Source organism: Marmota monax, unplaced genomic scaffold, assembly GCF_021218885.2.
Source record: "Marmota monax isolate L192 unplaced genomic scaffold, Marmota_monax_Labrador192_F-V1.1 WCK01_AAM20220418_F8-fsc00037, whole genome shotgun sequence".
Classification (NCBI taxonomy): Eukaryota; Metazoa; Chordata; class Mammalia; order Rodentia; family Sciuridae; genus Marmota; species Marmota monax.
The window spans coordinates 15,172,074-15,189,906 of NW_026693245.1; the positions used below are offsets into that span (position 1 = coordinate 15,172,074).

The window sequence follows — 17,833 nt, forward strand, 5'->3', positions numbered from 1 at the left end:
CTGTTCATTGTCTCATAACATCTTTTTTCTTTGGTTGACTTCATTTTCAAGATTATATACTTTGTTTTCAGTCTGTCTTCAAAGTAGTCTAATCTATTGGTTATGCTTTCCATTGAAATTTGGATTTGGTTTATTGATTTCTTTATTTTGAGGATTTCTGCTTGGTTTTTTTTTTTTTTGGAATATCTCTTTTTTTTGAAGTGATTTTTCACTTTCTATATTTTCTTTGTGATTTCACTCCTTACATTGTCTTTTAGCTCATGGAACAGCTTATCTATAAGTTTTTTTTTTTTTTAATTATTTTTTAGTTGTAGTTGGACACAATACCATTATTTTAATGTGGTGCTGAGGATTGAACCCAGGGCCTCCCATGTGCTAGGCGAGCACTCTACCGCTGAGCCACAAGCCCAGCCCCAACTGTAAGCTTTTTAAATTCCTTCTTTGACATTTCCTCCATAGTCAAAAAGTCAGTTGTTGAAGCATTATGGGTTGTTTGGGATGGTTTGTTCCCTTGCTTTTTCATATTGTTTGTATGTCTACCCATCTGCTGGTATAGGTTTGGCTTTTTTTAAACGAAGGACTACTTTGTGAGTTGTTTTTTGTTTTTGTTTTTTCTTTAAGATCCCAGGGTTGGGTGAATATCCTGATGATGATGTATTAATTTAATGTTTGACCTCTGCTGATCCCAATATCAGCACTACTTTAATAAGAGATGGCCCTGAGCCCTATTTACTATGATCATTTTTCAACCAAGCCTCATTCTGTTCAACTTCATATGAACAAAATTTTTTTGCAGTTGTTCTCAAGTTTCTCAAATTCAGGTATAAACCTAAATTGAAGTTCTGGAACAGACCAAAAATTAGTTGTTGGGCTGAGGCTGTAGCTCATTGGTAGAGCAGCTGCCTCGCACACGTGAGGCACTGTGTTCAATCTTCAGCACCACATAAAAAAATAAAATAAAATAAAGATATTTGTCCATCGACAATTTAAAAAAAATACTTGAAAAATTAATTGTTAAATCTGGTAAACTTGCTTTAAGTGGGGGCTAAAAGGAGGGAGGAAGAGAGATTGGGCAAATTGGAGAGGAAAAAAGAGGGTGGTGAAAGAGAGAAAGGGAAAGTAATAAGAAGGTAATTTTCACCAAGGTAAATTTTAGCTATTTCTTTTCAAATGCAAAGTAATAATTTTATTAAAATTGAATGTGACCAAATGATGGTGCATTGCAATTTTATATCTTCCTACATACAATAAGTATATCATAGAATATAGATTATTTATAATTATACAGATCAAAACATAACTCCACACTATCATCTATATCTGAAACTTGCCATACATTATTACAACTATATTCACTTCATGTACATTTGGATCAATTAAAAAAATTTTTTTTTTCATCCTGGAAATTCCATGTTTAAGAACATTTTTTATATGTAGATTTTTTTATGGGGAGCAGATTTGAAGAACAAAGCCCAAGAATTGAATACCTGAACAAAATATAATACTTTGGGATTATAGTAGGGAACTTTTTTCATAAGTAAAATAGAATATTCAGTGACAGTGCAGTATACTGAGTAAATGCTCATTGAGTTCATTTAAGCGTCAAAATATAATGATAAAATGATTCAGTCACATGTTATTTGCCATTTTATCACTAAAAATTTAGATTGAAATGAAAGGTTGGGTCAAATTATTTTCTGATTGTTTTTATCACTTAAACTGATTTGAACAATGAATTAATTTGTTCTTTATTTTGAAAATTATTGTTTTGGCAGAACTAAGTTCAGAAAATCTCAGAACCTGTTTTAAGATCATCAATGGCTATATCTTTTTATCATCAACAGAATTTTTACAGGTATGTTGGAGTAGTGTTTGTAAGAAATTAAGTAGTTATTATGTTTATTATTATTATTGTTTATTATTGTCATTTCAAAATTTAAGATTATTTTGTTAATTTAATGGGGAAAAATTCACTGTGAGCATTCCCCACTGCAAGGAAGATGTGATACGTGCCGCTCCATTGTTATATAATGCAGGAACTGTGCTATTTAAATAAATATATCCTCATTTCTATAAAAATCAGTGTATCAATAAACTATTTTTGTGAGGCATAATCTTTTTTTCCTTAATCCTAAGACTTTTAGTTGAAAAACTTCATATGCTTAGACCTTTAGCATATACTTCTCAAATAGGTAATAATGAGTCTCAAAGTGAATTTATGCCTTTTTGATATTACAAATATATTCTTATATTGTCTTTGGATTGAATTTCAGACATATGCAGTGGGTCTTTGTCAGTCCTTTTGTGAGCTGTTAAAGGAAATTACTACAGAAGGTCAAGTTCAAGTGCTCAAGGTATTGTCATCTTTTGTCACCATCAGATGATTTAAAAAATTACCTGTTAAGTTTAATATCTCTGAATGTTTTGTGAAGTTGTACCTTCATTTGGTTGTGGTTGTTGGCAAGAAGAGTTGCCGTAATTCTGAATGTGGTATTTTGTTTTAGCAATATTCATTTGGTTTAATCTCAAATTTGTACAGAAAGATCACTGGAAATCTTGTTAAAATGTAATTGTAGATCTTCAACAATCTCAGCTAATTGGGATGTTGCCTGTTCTGAGAATTCATTTTGTGTTGCAAGGTTTTAAAAACCAACTTTGTCTGAAGACTGTCTTCAGTTTGTTAGCCTACTTTTGGGTCAGATTTTTCACTGTATAATTTGGTAGTTTTAATTTCATTTAGGTGTTGAAGTTAGAGTATTAAGTTTGTTGAGGTTATGTATAATTAATAACCAAAAGCCTCAAAGTTATATATTATCTTTATGTAGTATATCTATGTTAAAGATATAGTGTTAAATATATATTTATTTACATGTAAACAAATACGTGCATAAATCTGTATTAAAACTTACCTTTACATGTGCATATTATACGTACATATTTTATGTATAGACTTTGAGAGAAGGTGTAGCTGTTGAATTTCTAATTTCTTAGTTTGTTCTAAGTCAGATATGAGTTGACTTCTGGCCTTTTGGATGGTTCATGCCTGTAATATTAGTGACCTGGAAGTCTGATGACGCAGGAGGATCACAAGTTTGAGGTCGTCCTCAGTCATTTATTCTGTAGGTTAAGAATCAGCAAATTTTTCTATTAAGAACCAGGTAGTAAAGATTTTAGGTTTTATGAGTCATACAATCTTTGTCTCAACTAATTCAAGCTTGCTATGGTAGTATGCATGTAATCATAGATGATATGTAAATGAATGACTATGGCTATGTCTCAGTAATGACCTTGTTTACAAAATCCTGCAGTGGAGTTTGGTCCAAGGGCCTAAATTTGCCAACTTCTGGTATTTGGTTGTTAATACTCTTTTCTGCTAGGCCTAGGTGATAAGAAAATGTCAATTCCTACTCTTAAGTAATTCAGTTTTAGGGGGAAGAGGAGACAGGTAAACAACTGCTCAGTATTCAGTGTTATATAAAATTAGTGAGTTTGAATCAGAAGCATCTCAAAATCACCTGATGGACTTCTTGAAAATTTAGGTAGAACACAGGACATAATAGTTTTTTGTTGTTGTTGTTTTTCAAAAAGTTTCTCATGTGATTTTTGTAAGTACTTCTTGGTAGGAATCATTGTTAACTGTTTATATCACTCTAAGAATATAGAAGTGGTCACTTAACTCAGCATTTTGCAGAGAACTGTTTTTTAGGAAGAAGGATTTAAAATGTGAGCTGAGTTTTTAAAAGTTGTAGGGGTCACTACTGCCAGAATAAAACATAATTATTTGCTAATTCAGGCAACCCTAAGAAGTATGAATAAGACTAATAAAATGTGTAATACTACACAGAAGTGAATAAGATTAAGGACAGAGAAAATACTGTAGGATTCTCTGTTCAGGGTGGGGATAATGATGTTATTTAAAACACTTTTAGTGCTTGTTAACTGGAGTTATATTTCAGCTTAACTGAAGCGTTAATTTAAAAATTTTTGAGAAAAGGAAGGTTCTTGAGGAGATCATTAAGGACTGTCTTGATATCCTAGGGATATATAGCAAAGTACATGACAACTTTGGTAGTTTAAAACATCAGAAATTTTACCTATAATGTTTATTAATTTTATCATTCAAAGTCAAGCTGTAGATAGGGCCCATACTATCTCTGTAAAGACCCCAGGAAAATCAATTTCAAGTGTATCTCTTAGTTTCTGGTGATCATTGGCAATTTTTTTTTTTTTTTTTTTTTTGGCATTCTTTGGCTTTGTAGATGAATCACCCACTTCAATCTCTGCCTCACATGACATCTCTCCACCCTTCTGTTTTTATATTTTCTTATAAGGACACTAGTAAGGATGAATTTAGAGCCAACTCTAATATCTTCATTTACTGGGATTATTCGTGCAAAGGCTCTTTTTCCAAATAAGGTCACTGTCCAGTCACATGTACCAGAGGTTAGGACTTCAACATACTCTTTGCGGAGGTGGGGGATAGACAGCACAGAGACAATTCAGCTCATAACAGGAACTTACTACTAAAAAAGTAAAATTACTTTTGTGTGTGGAAAGGTAGTGAGGGAAACTTGGTCTGAGTAGGTTTTGTAGATAAAGGAATCCAATGGAAGAGAAAATGGTTCACCAAACCACAGTGGCATACATCTGTCATCCCACAGCTCAGGAGACTGAGGCAGGAGGATTACAAATTTGAGGCCAGCCTGTCTCAAAATTTAAAACATTGAAAAGGAGGAGAGATGTAGCTCAGTAGTAAAGTGCCCTTATTAAAAAAAAAGAGAGAAAAACAGAAAGAATGGACAATGATTATAGATTATATAAAGGATTGAGGTTACTAATCTAGAGTGTATATGGAAGGTTTGTGTGGAAAAGAGGCAAGAGTTTTTGTTTTCTGAAAGAGTTGGCAAGAATGGACAATAATTGAAGTTGTATATCATGTTAGGTAAAGAACACAGGAAGAGTTGAAATAAGAACAGTTTTTGGTTAGTGCTGATTTTCCACAAAAGTCCATTTATCAAATATATTTTTCAGAACTTTGTCTTAATTTTACTGTTTTATATTTGAATTCAAATAGAAATTTAGAACCAAAATAAAGACAGTAAATAAAATATATGGTAGAACTCGTTTTCTTAATTTTGGCTTAATTCTTTTGTTTCTTTTTTAGAGCAAGGAGTTTACTAAAGAATGAGAATATATGCCACCAAAAAAGCAGGTGGACTGGGAAGGAGTTAATAATAGGAATCTGTGCATGTGGCTTATTGAGACCCTGGATACCTCAACCCTGGTCTGCCGCACTTATCTGTCAGTCTTTACCATATTAGTTTTAATCTTTTATAGCTCCAAAACTTACAAGAAACATTAGATATATTGTTTACTAAAATGTTTTTGTGAATTTTTATTGCATTTACGTCTTTACCAAATTGACATAGTAGCAATATATAATGGTATTGAAGAACTTCATCTGTCTTCCACAATCTCAGCTTTAAGCTATCTTTTCCATTGGTGACAATTTCTTCTTAGAAGTGGGGTCAGTAACAAAGAACTGACACTTTGGACTTAATTCTGATTGAAGAAAAAGTGATTGGAAACATGGAAGTAATCAAAACAAGAGAAAATTGCTAGGTCATTTTTTTACTTGTATGTAGATTGTGTGTGTGTGTGTGTGTGTGTGTGTTTTCAGTCTTTTTCTTCCAGAAGATCTCTCCTAACTTATAAGCTTCTCCATTACCCAGTGTTCACTGAATATGTGTTCTGTTTTCTCAGAATACATACATAAAATTTGAAGGCAGGGAATCCAGAGTTTTTATGTTAAATATTGCACAGCAATAGAAATGCCATTTCAAGCCTGATGGTAATTCATTTGGAATTTTGTCCTTGCCCTGTGTCTTTGTTTGCACATCCAGCGCTGCTGCTTATAAAGCTCTTGAGAATACTCTGGGCTTCAGTTTCCTCATTTATTTTATAAGGAGTTATGCCAAATGATTTTTAATAATCTGTAACTATGCAATATTTGAAATTTATGTTTTAATTATAATTCATGTATTTTAAATGATTAAGAAAATAGATCATTTCTCACATTTGATTTGACAGCTGTTTTTGTTTTAAGGGTTTCTGCAACATTATTACTAGTAAAGTAATTGTTGAAAGACAATTTGTGAGTTATTTGAAATAGTCATTGCAAAACTTTTCATTAAGTATTAGACAAGGCCCTGGGTTTGATACCCAGTACAACAAAAAAGAAAAGAAAAAGAAGGCAAGATTTTAGGATGTTTTAAGGAGGATATTTAGTTCCTTTTTACTACTTTTTTTTTTTTGGTACTGGGGATCGAGCTCAGGGGCCCTTAACCACTGAGCCACATCCCCAGCCCTTTTTATATTTTTGTTTAGAGACAGGGTCTTGCTGAGTTGCTTAGGGCCTCTAAGTTGCTAAGACTGATCTTGAATTCAAGGATCTCCTGCCTTAGCCTCCTGAACCGTGGGCATTACGGGCATGCACCACTGCACCTGACTTTATTATTTCTTTTTAACTCACAACATAGGAGGTAGCATGTCATGTAAGACTGGACTGATGAGAGACTGGCAGGTTAGAACATTGGCTTGGATATTTCATAGCTGTGTGATATGGGCAAATTACTCTCTCAGTTTTCATCTATAAAACAGGGGTAAAAACTTTACCTACTTCTTAGATAAAGTTAGGTAACATGTTGGTTATTTTTATGTAATTATGTAGCTATTTTATGTAATCTTCCTCTGGGGAAAATAAGCTCTACACGTGTAGACAATTTTATTTGGATACTAGATCTTAGGCTATTTATAAAACAAGGCAAACCAAGTTGTTCTATCTCATTTTTTTTTGACTATCTCTTCTAAATAAATGCTTAAATAAAGATTATAAGTTTACTTTAAAAACTAAGCAGGTGATTTATACAATGATAGTAGATTATTAGCAAGAACTACAGCCTGGTGTGGTGGCACATACCTGTAATCCCAGCGACTTAGGCAGCTGAGGCAGGAGGATTGCAAGTTCAAAGCCAACCTCCGCAATTTAGTGAGGCCCTAGGCAACCAATTTAGCAAGACCCTGTCTCAAAATAAAAAAATATAAAAGGACTGGGAATATTGCTCAGTGCTTAAGTACCCCTGGGTTCAATCTCGGGACCATAAATAAATAAATAAATAAATAGCTACATATCTATCTCATTTGACTCTTAATTAAAATTAATCATGTTTCTTTCTTTTCAGAATAATACAGTATTTCAGTTTTTTTTCCTTTTGGTGCCATGGATTAAACCTAGGGGTGCTTAACCACTGACCCACATCTCCAGCCATTTTTATTTTTTATTTTGAGACAAAGTCTTACTAATTTGCTGAGGCTGGCTTTGCACTTATGATCCTCCTTCCTCAGCCTCCCAGTTCCCTGGGATTATAGGCATGCACCACTGAGCCTGGCTCAAAATAATTTTTATTATGGAAAATTCCAAACTTATATACTGTGCACTACCATTATAATTTTAATAGCAAATACTCATTTCTTTTCCCTTTTCCTTTGAAGTGTGGAGACAGTGATATTTTTATATCTCCCTCAATTGTATCTAACTTTTTTGGTTGTATGATTCAGCACAAATCAGGTACAATCCAAATACATAGTAAGATATTTGTAACATTTAATATAGATTAGAGATTAAGGCAGTTTCTCTGTAAGTATGCCAATAGTAAGGTCATTAATAGGGTACTAATACTTGAATTAAAAATTGAGATCTGATGATGTGATGGACCATATTTTTATATACTTATTGATTGCTATACCTAAAATTCTTTATTTGACTTGAAATCTGAAACTGAATTTTGTTTTTTTAATAAATGGCTACTAGGAATATACTAGTTACCACAATTTTGTGTGTGTGTGTGTGTGTGTGTTTGTGTTTATGTAAAGGAATATTTTAGGACAATGGCACTTTTATGCCAATTGAAGGGTAAAATAATGCTCAAATTTTTTGGCTTTTGCTGTTTTCAGAGTTCTCTTATAGCTATAAGAATGGTCTTTAATATTAGCTCACTATTTTCAATATTTTTCAGATACTGTTTCTTGATATAGCATACTATATAACATTCTTGATTTTTTTTTAACTAAATGTCACTGTTAGACTAATTTCTGACAGTACCTGCAGGAAACATCTTTGTTCTTTGAAACAGAAAATTACAATATTAAGAAAGTTGGATAGAGAGACCCGTAAGCCTGCTTAGGAGCAAATGGTTTAAAGCAAAAATAGACCTTATTCTGTGACTTGAAAGTTACCTAGAAGAGTACAATTATATTCTAAAAATACTCTAAATTGTTAACAGTTTTTAAATTTGAAATATGTGGAGATATCACTTTGAATTTTGAAGCTCTGATTTCTCTCTTGTCATATCTAGCATTATTAAGCCAAGTTACTTTTATTCTCTATGGCTTAAGATGACACAAATATTTTTACGGTGTCATTTATTCTCTACTAACTATAATAGCTAATATCATTATTTATATTTATTATATGCTGCATATTTCTAAGAACATAACATGTAGAGTTCATTTAGTCCTTACATAAGCATATGATAATAGTACTGTTTTTTCCCCATTTTTACAGATGAGAAATTAAATAATAAAGAGGTAATTGATTTTTTCAAGGTCACACAGCTAGTAAGTATTGGATCCTTGATATAAACATAGGCATTCTGACTTCGGGACCCATGCTTTTAACCACTTTGTAATTCAGTGTAAGCCTAAATCAATAGATTGTGAGGCAGAAAAAAATAAGCCTGCATTTTTCACAGGGTTTTAAGAAACAGTCTTTTGCAGGTATATTCAGAAAAGGGAAATGCAAAAAGATCCTATTGGTAACAGCAAAATGCTAATAAAAAGTAATTAGTAATAGGTGAGTGGATGGTTAGAAGCATATTAACCATAAAGTGGAGTACTGTGTCAATTTCAGAAGGGATGAAGATTTGTATATAAAACTTCAGAGTGATTTTCAGAATATAAATAAGACAGAATAATATAGGACTGTTCCATATGAATTTCCCACAGACATCTCAGATTTAGTACATCAATAGCTCCTCATTGTTATTATTTGCACCAGAACTGTACCCATTTAACCAAAAGTGAAAACTATGAGCAGTGCAAAACTTCTTCACCTTTGGTCCTCTATTCAATTGTTTTTCTCAATACAATAAGTTCTACTTTGAATTTTCTCTTGATTCTTTTCCACACTTCTTACCCCAGGCTGATAATGGCATTTTTCTGCATAAATTTTTCAAAACTATCTCATTTTCCTCACCTTGATTTAAACTTACACTGCAGACAACAGGGCTGAGAGTATGGATCCTGAAGTCAGAGTGCCCATGTGTATATCATGACTTCAGTACTGACTAGTTGTGTGACTCTTTGGACTACAAATACTCCAGTTTAGTTTTGAAATACTTGTGGGTCCTTTACACAACAGTTATACCATTATATGTTAATAGCATGCATAATGATAGAGCATTGTTTGTATTTAATATATGTAAATGAGTTATTATTTAAAAATCACACACACATATATATAATATGTGTGTATAATATTTTTTTTTCATTCGTTCCTTCTTATACTGCCTCATGTCTCCATCATCAGAGCAAAAAAGGAAAAATCTACAAGGATTCTTATGGGTTGGGACCACAACCACAGCTGTATTTTATGCCATAAATTCTCTTCAGACCCTTCCCTTTCCTCCTCTATTCTGTATAGAATTTTTTTTTTTTTAGAGAAAGAGAGAGAATATATATATATATATATATATATATATATATTTTTTTTTTTTTTTTCTAGTTTTCGGTAGACACAACATCTTTGTTTGTATGTGGTGCTGAGGATCGAACCCGGGCCGCACGCATGCCAGGCAAGCGTGCTACCGCTTGAGCCATCCCCAGCCCATCTGTATAGAAAGTTAATCAAGAGTTTTCTATAACTTAGTTTAGAACAACTAGATACTAAAAGATTTCTTTAAAAAGCTATAGTCTGTCTCCCCTAGCCAGACATTTCTCCTTGCTCAGAGGTGACCACTTGTATTGCTTTGAGCTGATGTGTATGTGACTTTGTGTCTTTAATTAATACCTTTGCATTGTTCCCTCATGACATTTATTGACTTTGCACCTCCTCTTTATTTTCGTCTTCAAAAAGTTGTGTTCTTGTTACATCAAATTTTTTGTGTTTTTTAAATTTGTTCTTTTTTAAATAATACATGACAGTAGAATGTATTTTGACATATTATACGTACATGGAGCATAACTTACTTTAATTAGGATCCCATTCTTAAGGTTTTACATGATGTAAAGTTACACAATATTCTACATCAGGTCGTGTATTTATATATAAGGAAAGGAAAGTTATGTCCAATTCATTCTACTGTCTCCTATTCCCATCTTTTACATCAGTTTTTAATGTTTACTTTAAAATTCATATGAATTTTAAAGTATATATATATATATATATATTTATTTTCAGAGCTGAAATGTGTAGTTAGCTGTAATTACTTCTTTTTCTGTATAATGTTTTTGTAGTTTCTGAAATTAGTAGTTATCTTTTTTGGTATAAGATTTTGTATATACTAAACTCTCTGACATGTCTTAGCTCAATGTTTAAACACATCAGGTGTTCTATTATTCAGTTTTCAAGAAGTTTCTTCCAGAGCCATACTGACTCTCTACTCCCAGCTCCCTTCTTTTCCGGGATTATAGTTTTTCTTATATGTAGTGTTCTGTAGTTTTACGATTATGTTCCTAATGTGGCTTATAAGTTTTTATTTCTGGTATTGATGGCATTTTACTCTGGAAGAAATCTGTTTTAGACCTTTACAGAAAATACACTATGTTTCTCTCCTGAAGCAGTAGTGGGTTGCCCAGATGTGAGAAGTTCATCTTTCTGGGGATCAAACCTGTAGGCAAGTGCTCTACAGCTGAACCATATCTCTTGCCCACACTCTTTATTTCTTAAATAGACTTTCAACCAGTCATCTTCTTTCTTGTCTTTATTTTCAGTCCTTGTTTTCTTTCTTCCAATTTTTAGCTCCCCATTTCTCTTTTCTAAAAGTTTGTGGTTCTACTAATTCCTGTGTTTTCAAGGAGAGAGAAAAGATATATGAGGTGAATTTGATTGCTTCTCAGCTTTCTCTATTGCCATCTTAGGACTTGGCTCTCTCTGATCTGATAAGTCAATTTCCTCTTTAATTCTTCTCTCCTGCTTTCATCTTTCATCCCCTTCATGTTCTTAAACTTATGTCCCCATGCCTCGAACATCTTTTTACAATAAATACTACAATTTTTTACAAAAATACTACAATAGTTTTACTGAGGTTTCAGAAGGAAGGAAGGGAGGGAGGGAGGGAGGGAGGGAGGGACATTAAATGAGTATTAAACAATCAACATATAGCCTTATTTTTCACTCACAGGTAAATAGAGTGTCTAGTGACATCTACCTCTGATACTCTGCCTACTAGTCTACATATTTTCCTAGTTTGTCTCTTTTCTTTCTAGACCTAATTTTTTTTAAATAAAATTTATTGAGGTCAGATTTAATTCTTTTGAATCTTATCTCCTCTCTCAGGATTTGGTATCTTATTCCTGGATCACTTCTTAGATGATATAGTGCTTGGGCCACAGAAAGTTATATATTTTAATATTCTGGGTGGCATTCCCTTCACTTCTGACTCCAAATTAAAGAACATTGTCAACCATTTGTGCTACTTGCTTACCTTGGGAATGTTTAGAAATGCTGGTCATGTTTTTGACTGTATAGTATTTGGAGCACACTGTTATCACTTAATGAGCAGGGCCACTGGAGGGGCTAAAACCTCTTTAGTGCATGGAATAAGTTATGCAGGGTAGTAGTGATCTTGAAAAGCTCTGCTGGAAGTCACAAAGGAAACCTGGCTCTGCTCTGAGGGTAGTACTTCTCAGCCCTTGTCTGTTTTCATTCCCACCGCATAAGTTGGGCTGGAAAGATAGGGTAGAAGTCCTTCTTGGTCCTCATTGCTGCTTCCTGACCCCTGTCTTCCTTACTCTGAAAAAAAATAAAAATAAAAGCAACAAACAGAAAAAAAATTGTACCCCACTTTGAATTTGATACCTACCCATTTTCGTTACAGAGGGAACATCTCACTATGAAAATAATTTTATTTCATGTATTTATATGAAAAGGTCATACAACTAATAATATTTAAAAGAAAAAATTTGATTTCTAATTTAATAAATATGTAGTATATATACAACCTACCCCTTCAGCTTATGGATAAACTTTAATGTAGATTTATTTTTGGACTGTGAGAATTGATGTTAAACTTTGCCTTTCGCCATTAAAAACTGATAGTTTTTAAATGCCTTTCTGCCTCTATTAGTGCAACATTTTCTAAGGATTATTTGTTTAAAATGGAAGGGTAAGAATTATCTTAACAGCGGGCTACCTACATTGTCACAGTGTGATATTATCAAATATAATTCTGTGCAAGATTTTTAGATGTGTCTAAATATTATATACCTTTTTAAATTGAATTGTAGTTTTTAATAGATCATTTTGTAAAAGTGTATCTAATGCCAGGATATAGCATACCTCATGTACTTATATGTTTTCTCAAATTATGTGTATGATATTTAATGTAGTACTTTTTCTTTTCTGTGTTTTAAACGAAGCAAATGACTTGCAACATTGAATTTACCAGTGTGCCTTTCTGATTTTTAGGTTGTGGAAAATGCCCTTAAAGTGAACCCAGTATTAGGTCCACAAATGTTTCAACCAATTTTACCCAGTGTTTTCAGGGGTATTATAGAAGGGGAGGTAAGATTTTTCTTAATCTTCTAAGGATAGTAATTGGACTCCATGGTTCTAGTTTTCATTTTTCTCCTTCATTGGAAAATCATTTCTTCCTCACTGATAAATGTAAAAGGAAAGCTTTTCTTATTTAGATCATATTAAATTAAGTGCATTTTCAGGATAGTTGTGCACCTTTAATTTTTTTAAACTTTCCCACATAGACATCTTTTGACATCTCTTTCACTCATGTATATGTGTATTCACGCACAATGATTTGAAGTAGAGTAAAATTTAGTGACTTAATTCTAGTACCTTACTATTGAGAATATGGGGGGGAATAGTGCTAGTATTGTTATGGACTGAGTGTATGAAACTACAGGTATACCATTGATAAATAGTCTTTCTTTTTACTATACCTCAATATATGCATAATATATATCATCCATATAAATATATATAAATATTTTCCAGGTATTATGTATATCTGGTAATTTTGTGTGAACTCAGTCAATGTTGGCAGTTCATTCTAAAGAGAAGCAATATGAAGGAGAATTTTTTTTAATATTCCTGTTGACTGTTACCATATCAGTGATTGTTGATAATTGTACTTATAGCTTAACACAGTTTTTCATTTGCTGTATTTTAATTGTACAGAGGTATCCTGTAGTGATGTCCACATATCTTGGAGTTATGGGCCGGGTCCTACTACAAAATACTAGTTTTTTTTCTTCACTTCTTAATGAGATGGCACATAAATTTAATCAGGAGGTAAGAATTTTATGCAAACATTTATCCAAATATAAACTGAAAATAGTTGATGAAATAATGAGTCTTTATAATAAAGTTCTTTTGAAGTATTTAAATGTTTACATTTCTATCTTTTGGATATTTTTACCTGTTATTTGGGGTAAAAGAAAGAAAAAGAATTTAGTAAATTGCAATTTAAACTTTTACATTTTGATTTTGCTCAAAATAGGTGATTTTGTTCTGCTTAGCCATAGAACTTTCAGTTGTTTATAGTTACAGTCTTCCTTTACTGTTAAATAATCTGAAACAGAATTGTTTTGCATATATGTATATATTGTCTGTTTCATTCTTTCAACAAACTTGTTTTAATACCATGGATTGAGAAAGTTTCTGTCTTAAATATTATGAAAAATGGCCTTTTTAGTTAAGATTTATTAAACAATATCTTAACTGAAACCAACTACCAGGATAAAGATGTAGAGGATAGAGTGCATTTGATATCTCTAGAATTGAGACAATTTATGAAATATTTTGGTTTATCACTGAAACAAATATAACTAATTTCAGGAAATATATTCATAAAGGAAATACAAATTAGGAATTCCACCCAGCCTTTGTTGTTATGAATAGATAGTAAAGATTTTTTTCATTAATTTTTTTAATTGGATAGAGATAATATTACATAGTTATATAGTTAAAACAGTTTATATTCTTTTATGATTAATGGAGTATGTGTCCATATTGGATAGGATGCATATTGCAGACCTTGAAATCAAATTGGATACTTGCACCTTAATTTTCTCTTCTACTTAGATGTGAAGTTATCACAGAGAGGACTTTAGTGTTACAATTCTTGAGGTTACTAGTTCTTGAAGTATCTGACAGTTGAAAAAATAATTTAAAATATTTTTTTTAATTCACCGTGGCATTTCAGGGTACATAGCGCACAGTTTACACTAAAGTATAAATAATGGTATATACTAATATGGGTTTTCTTGATTATTATAAATATTTTGTCGAAGCATTTCTTGGAAAAAATGTAAGAACACTAAAATACAAAAGAATGAGACTATAAGGTTCATTTTACGAGATCAAAGCCATGAGGTAGAGATTCTGGTATTAAATATACATTTTTAAAGGTGCTAAAAGTGGAAAAACATATATAAGGAAACCCTGCCAGGATTCTCTTTAAATCTACATGATAGTGCACTTGATTACATGTTACTTTGTGAGTCTAATTAATTGTATCAGTGTGGGAGGCGGTTTGGGCTGGGGTTGTGGCTCAGTGCTAGAGCACTTGCCCAGCATGTGTGAGGCACTGGGTTTGATTCTCAGCACCACATATAAATAAATAAAACTTTTAAAACTTAAAAAAGACATTTATAATTGCAGGGGCTGACAAGTCTGATAAATAGAAACTGAAGCAGGATTTCTATGTTGCATTCTTGAGGCAGAATTTTTTTGGTTTTTTGTAAATAACTACATTTTTACTCTCAAGGCCTTCAACTAATTGGCTGAAGCCCACCCACATTATCTAGTATAGTCTCTTCATTGTAAGTCACCTCATTGTAAACCTTAATGACATCTACAGAATACCTTTTCAGCAAAAGCTAGTTTAGCCTTGGACCAAATAAATGAGCAACTTAGCCTAGCTGATTCATCACATAAAATTAATTACCACATGATTCTACATTATGTTATTTTCATTTAGAGAATAACTGTCCTAGGATATATTGTTTGTTTTCCTTTGAAATTCTGCAATTTTAGCTTACAACCTGCTTGTCCTTTCCTCTGAAAGTAGTAGCAAATCAGTCTGGCAAATTATAGAATGTTAATAATAATCATCCAACTGAATAAGTACCAGTTGATAATTTTGAGAAATATATGTACTTTTTAGTGTACTAGGAAGTATGTATTTATTGGTGATTTATTAAATTATTAAAGTCATCATTGGCCACATACAGATTTTTAATAAATCTCTTTAGCTCTCAGGATTTATTAGAGTCAATTTCTGGTTTTGCTAAATTATTCCTTTCCAGGTTAAGGCATACCCCAAAATCAGATATTGCAGTTCTGTGGTTTGCTATAATTGAACTTTAACTAAGATTTAGGAAGTTTTAGCCTTTAACAGTACTTATCCATGAGTAAATAGAATTTCAAATATTTTGAGATGCTGCCTTTTTTTTTTTTTCCTTTTCTTTTTTCAGATGGACCAGCTTTTAGGAAACATGATTGAAATGTGGGTTGATCGAATGGACAACATTACGCAGCCTGAAAGAAGAAAGCTTTCAGCTTTGGCTTTGCTTTCTCTTCTGCCATCTAATAATAGGTAAGAAAATGTTTTCTTAAAATTGTTTTTTTTAAAAAAAACATCAAATGTGAACTCAAATTTTCTGCCATCAATAGTGTCTTGTGTTTCTGGGCAGTATTGTTTTTATGAGTGTAGATGATAATTTTAGCAGTAGATAATGATGTGAAAAGTACTGATCTAGAAAGGAGAAAATGCAACACGTTTTTTTGTTCTTGTTTTGGCTTTTTTTTTTTTAATATTGGGGATTGAAGGAGGTGAGGGGGTGGGAGTTTAACCACTGAGCCACATTCCCAGCCCTTTTTATTGTTTTATTTTGAAATAGGGTCTGACTAAGTTGCTTGGGGTCTTGCTAAGTTGTGTGAGGCTGGCCTGGAACTTGTGATCCTCCTACCTCAGCTTCCTCGTTTCATGGGATTACAGGCGTGTGCCACCAATCTCAGCTGGAACATGTGTTTTTGAGCAATGTGGGCTCTAGGTTAAGTTGGTTATATTTATTTCCCAGTTCATTTCATCCTTGTATGAATTTCCATTTTTTATTAATGACCAGATTTAATTAGTCTTATTTTAGGTCCTCTTTTTACAGAGTTGTATTAAACATCTAGTACTTCAAAGTCACTTTATAAAGCAGGTTATAGAGTATGGTAATTCAAAAGTATTATTAAATAATTTTGTTGGCTTTTAATTTGTAATATCTAGAGAAGTTTACAAGTTGTTTTTTTTTTTTCTCCTTAAGTAGATGAAGTCATTATGCTATACTTACAGACATGGTAAAAATTCTCAATTGTATAAAGCAAATACAAAGTGTGTTGATTTGGACATATAAATAAGAATATTTATTGTCTTTGTGGTGTTTTGTTTTTGTGGTACTAGAGATTGCTTTATTCCCAACCGATATACACAGCCCTTTTTATATTTTTTTTTCTTTTTTTTAAAATTTTTATTTATTTTTTTTTAGTTATACATGACAGTAGAATGCATTTTGATATATAATACATACATGGAATGTACATACATCAATTATATTGTCTATTCTGCTGCCCTTCCTATCCTCCCTATTTATATTTTATTTTGATACATTGCTTTGCTCAGTTGCTGAGGCTGGCCTCAAACTTGGCAATCTTCTGCCTCAAACTCCCAAGTAGCTTGGATTATGGGCAGGTACCACTGAGCTCAGCTGATTATCTCCTTTTTAACAAAAACAAACAAGTGCTTAAAAATGTTAAGTAACATTTCCAAGGTAAGAGATCTAGCAAGCATAGGCCAAATCTGAACTGGGACATCTTAATTCCCAGACTTGTGCTTTTAACTACCAGTTGATATTGCATCCCAGGTGAGCATACACAAAACAAAAGCTTGCCTCCCTGTGAAATTCAGTGGTCTGATATAATTTTTGGAAACAAATTTAAGTGATCTCTATTTTAACTCATTACTGTTTCTCTTGGAAGGAAAAAATATCAACTTGAGAATTATTCAGGCTTTTTGTATTGAAATGTTACAGAATTCAGTCCTTGGCAGTAGTTAGTGCTCTGTAAAGGTTTGTTAAATAAAGTAATGAATGGAAAAATCCCTAAAGTTAATAAAGAGTTTTGTCTAGCATAAATAAAGTATTGAGATTATTAAGAAGAGGCTAGAAATGGCACAGATTAGGAGTTATAAAAATATATCTAATTTGATAAAAGGACGTTTGTTTTACATATTTCATGAGAATACTACTTGAGATATATGTTTATGTGAACACTATTCTTGTTACAACTTCTTTGTCACTTTCTGAGCATGATACCATCTTTTGTTTTTAATTGTTCAGTGAAGCTTCTAGTATCCTTTTTGTTGGAATAATTTCCAAATTTCTCTCCATTGTTTTAGGTCTTTTATTTATACATAGAGGGAGTAATCTTTTCTTCAGCTAATTTTCATATGAAAGTAATATACAGATTTTTATTTATATATGCCTTTGTTTA

The 17,833-nt window shown here is 32.2% G+C and overlaps 1 protein-coding gene across 5 annotated transcripts in view; it reads left to right on the forward strand.

Annotated features, from left to right (window-relative positions):
* Positions 1-17,833, forward strand: part of Ipo11 (importin 11) — a 210,906-nt gene that overhangs the window by 133,342 nt on the left and 59,731 nt on the right. For all 5 annotated transcript variants that reach the window (XR_006854389.2, XR_009227979.1, XM_046456311.2 and 2 more), the window contains exons 23-27: positions 1,776-1,855; positions 2,274-2,354; positions 12,746-12,841; positions 13,472-13,585; positions 15,772-15,893. Coding sequence is in view for 3 of the 5 variants with exons in the window: in XM_046456311.2 (XP_046312267.1) it covers positions 1,776-1,855; positions 2,274-2,354; positions 12,746-12,841; positions 13,472-13,585; positions 15,772-15,893 (493 nt within the window). In the remaining 2 variants the exon portion in view is untranslated. The remainder of the gene's footprint in view (positions 1-1,775; positions 1,856-2,273; positions 2,355-12,745; positions 12,842-13,471; positions 13,586-15,771; positions 15,894-17,833) is intronic.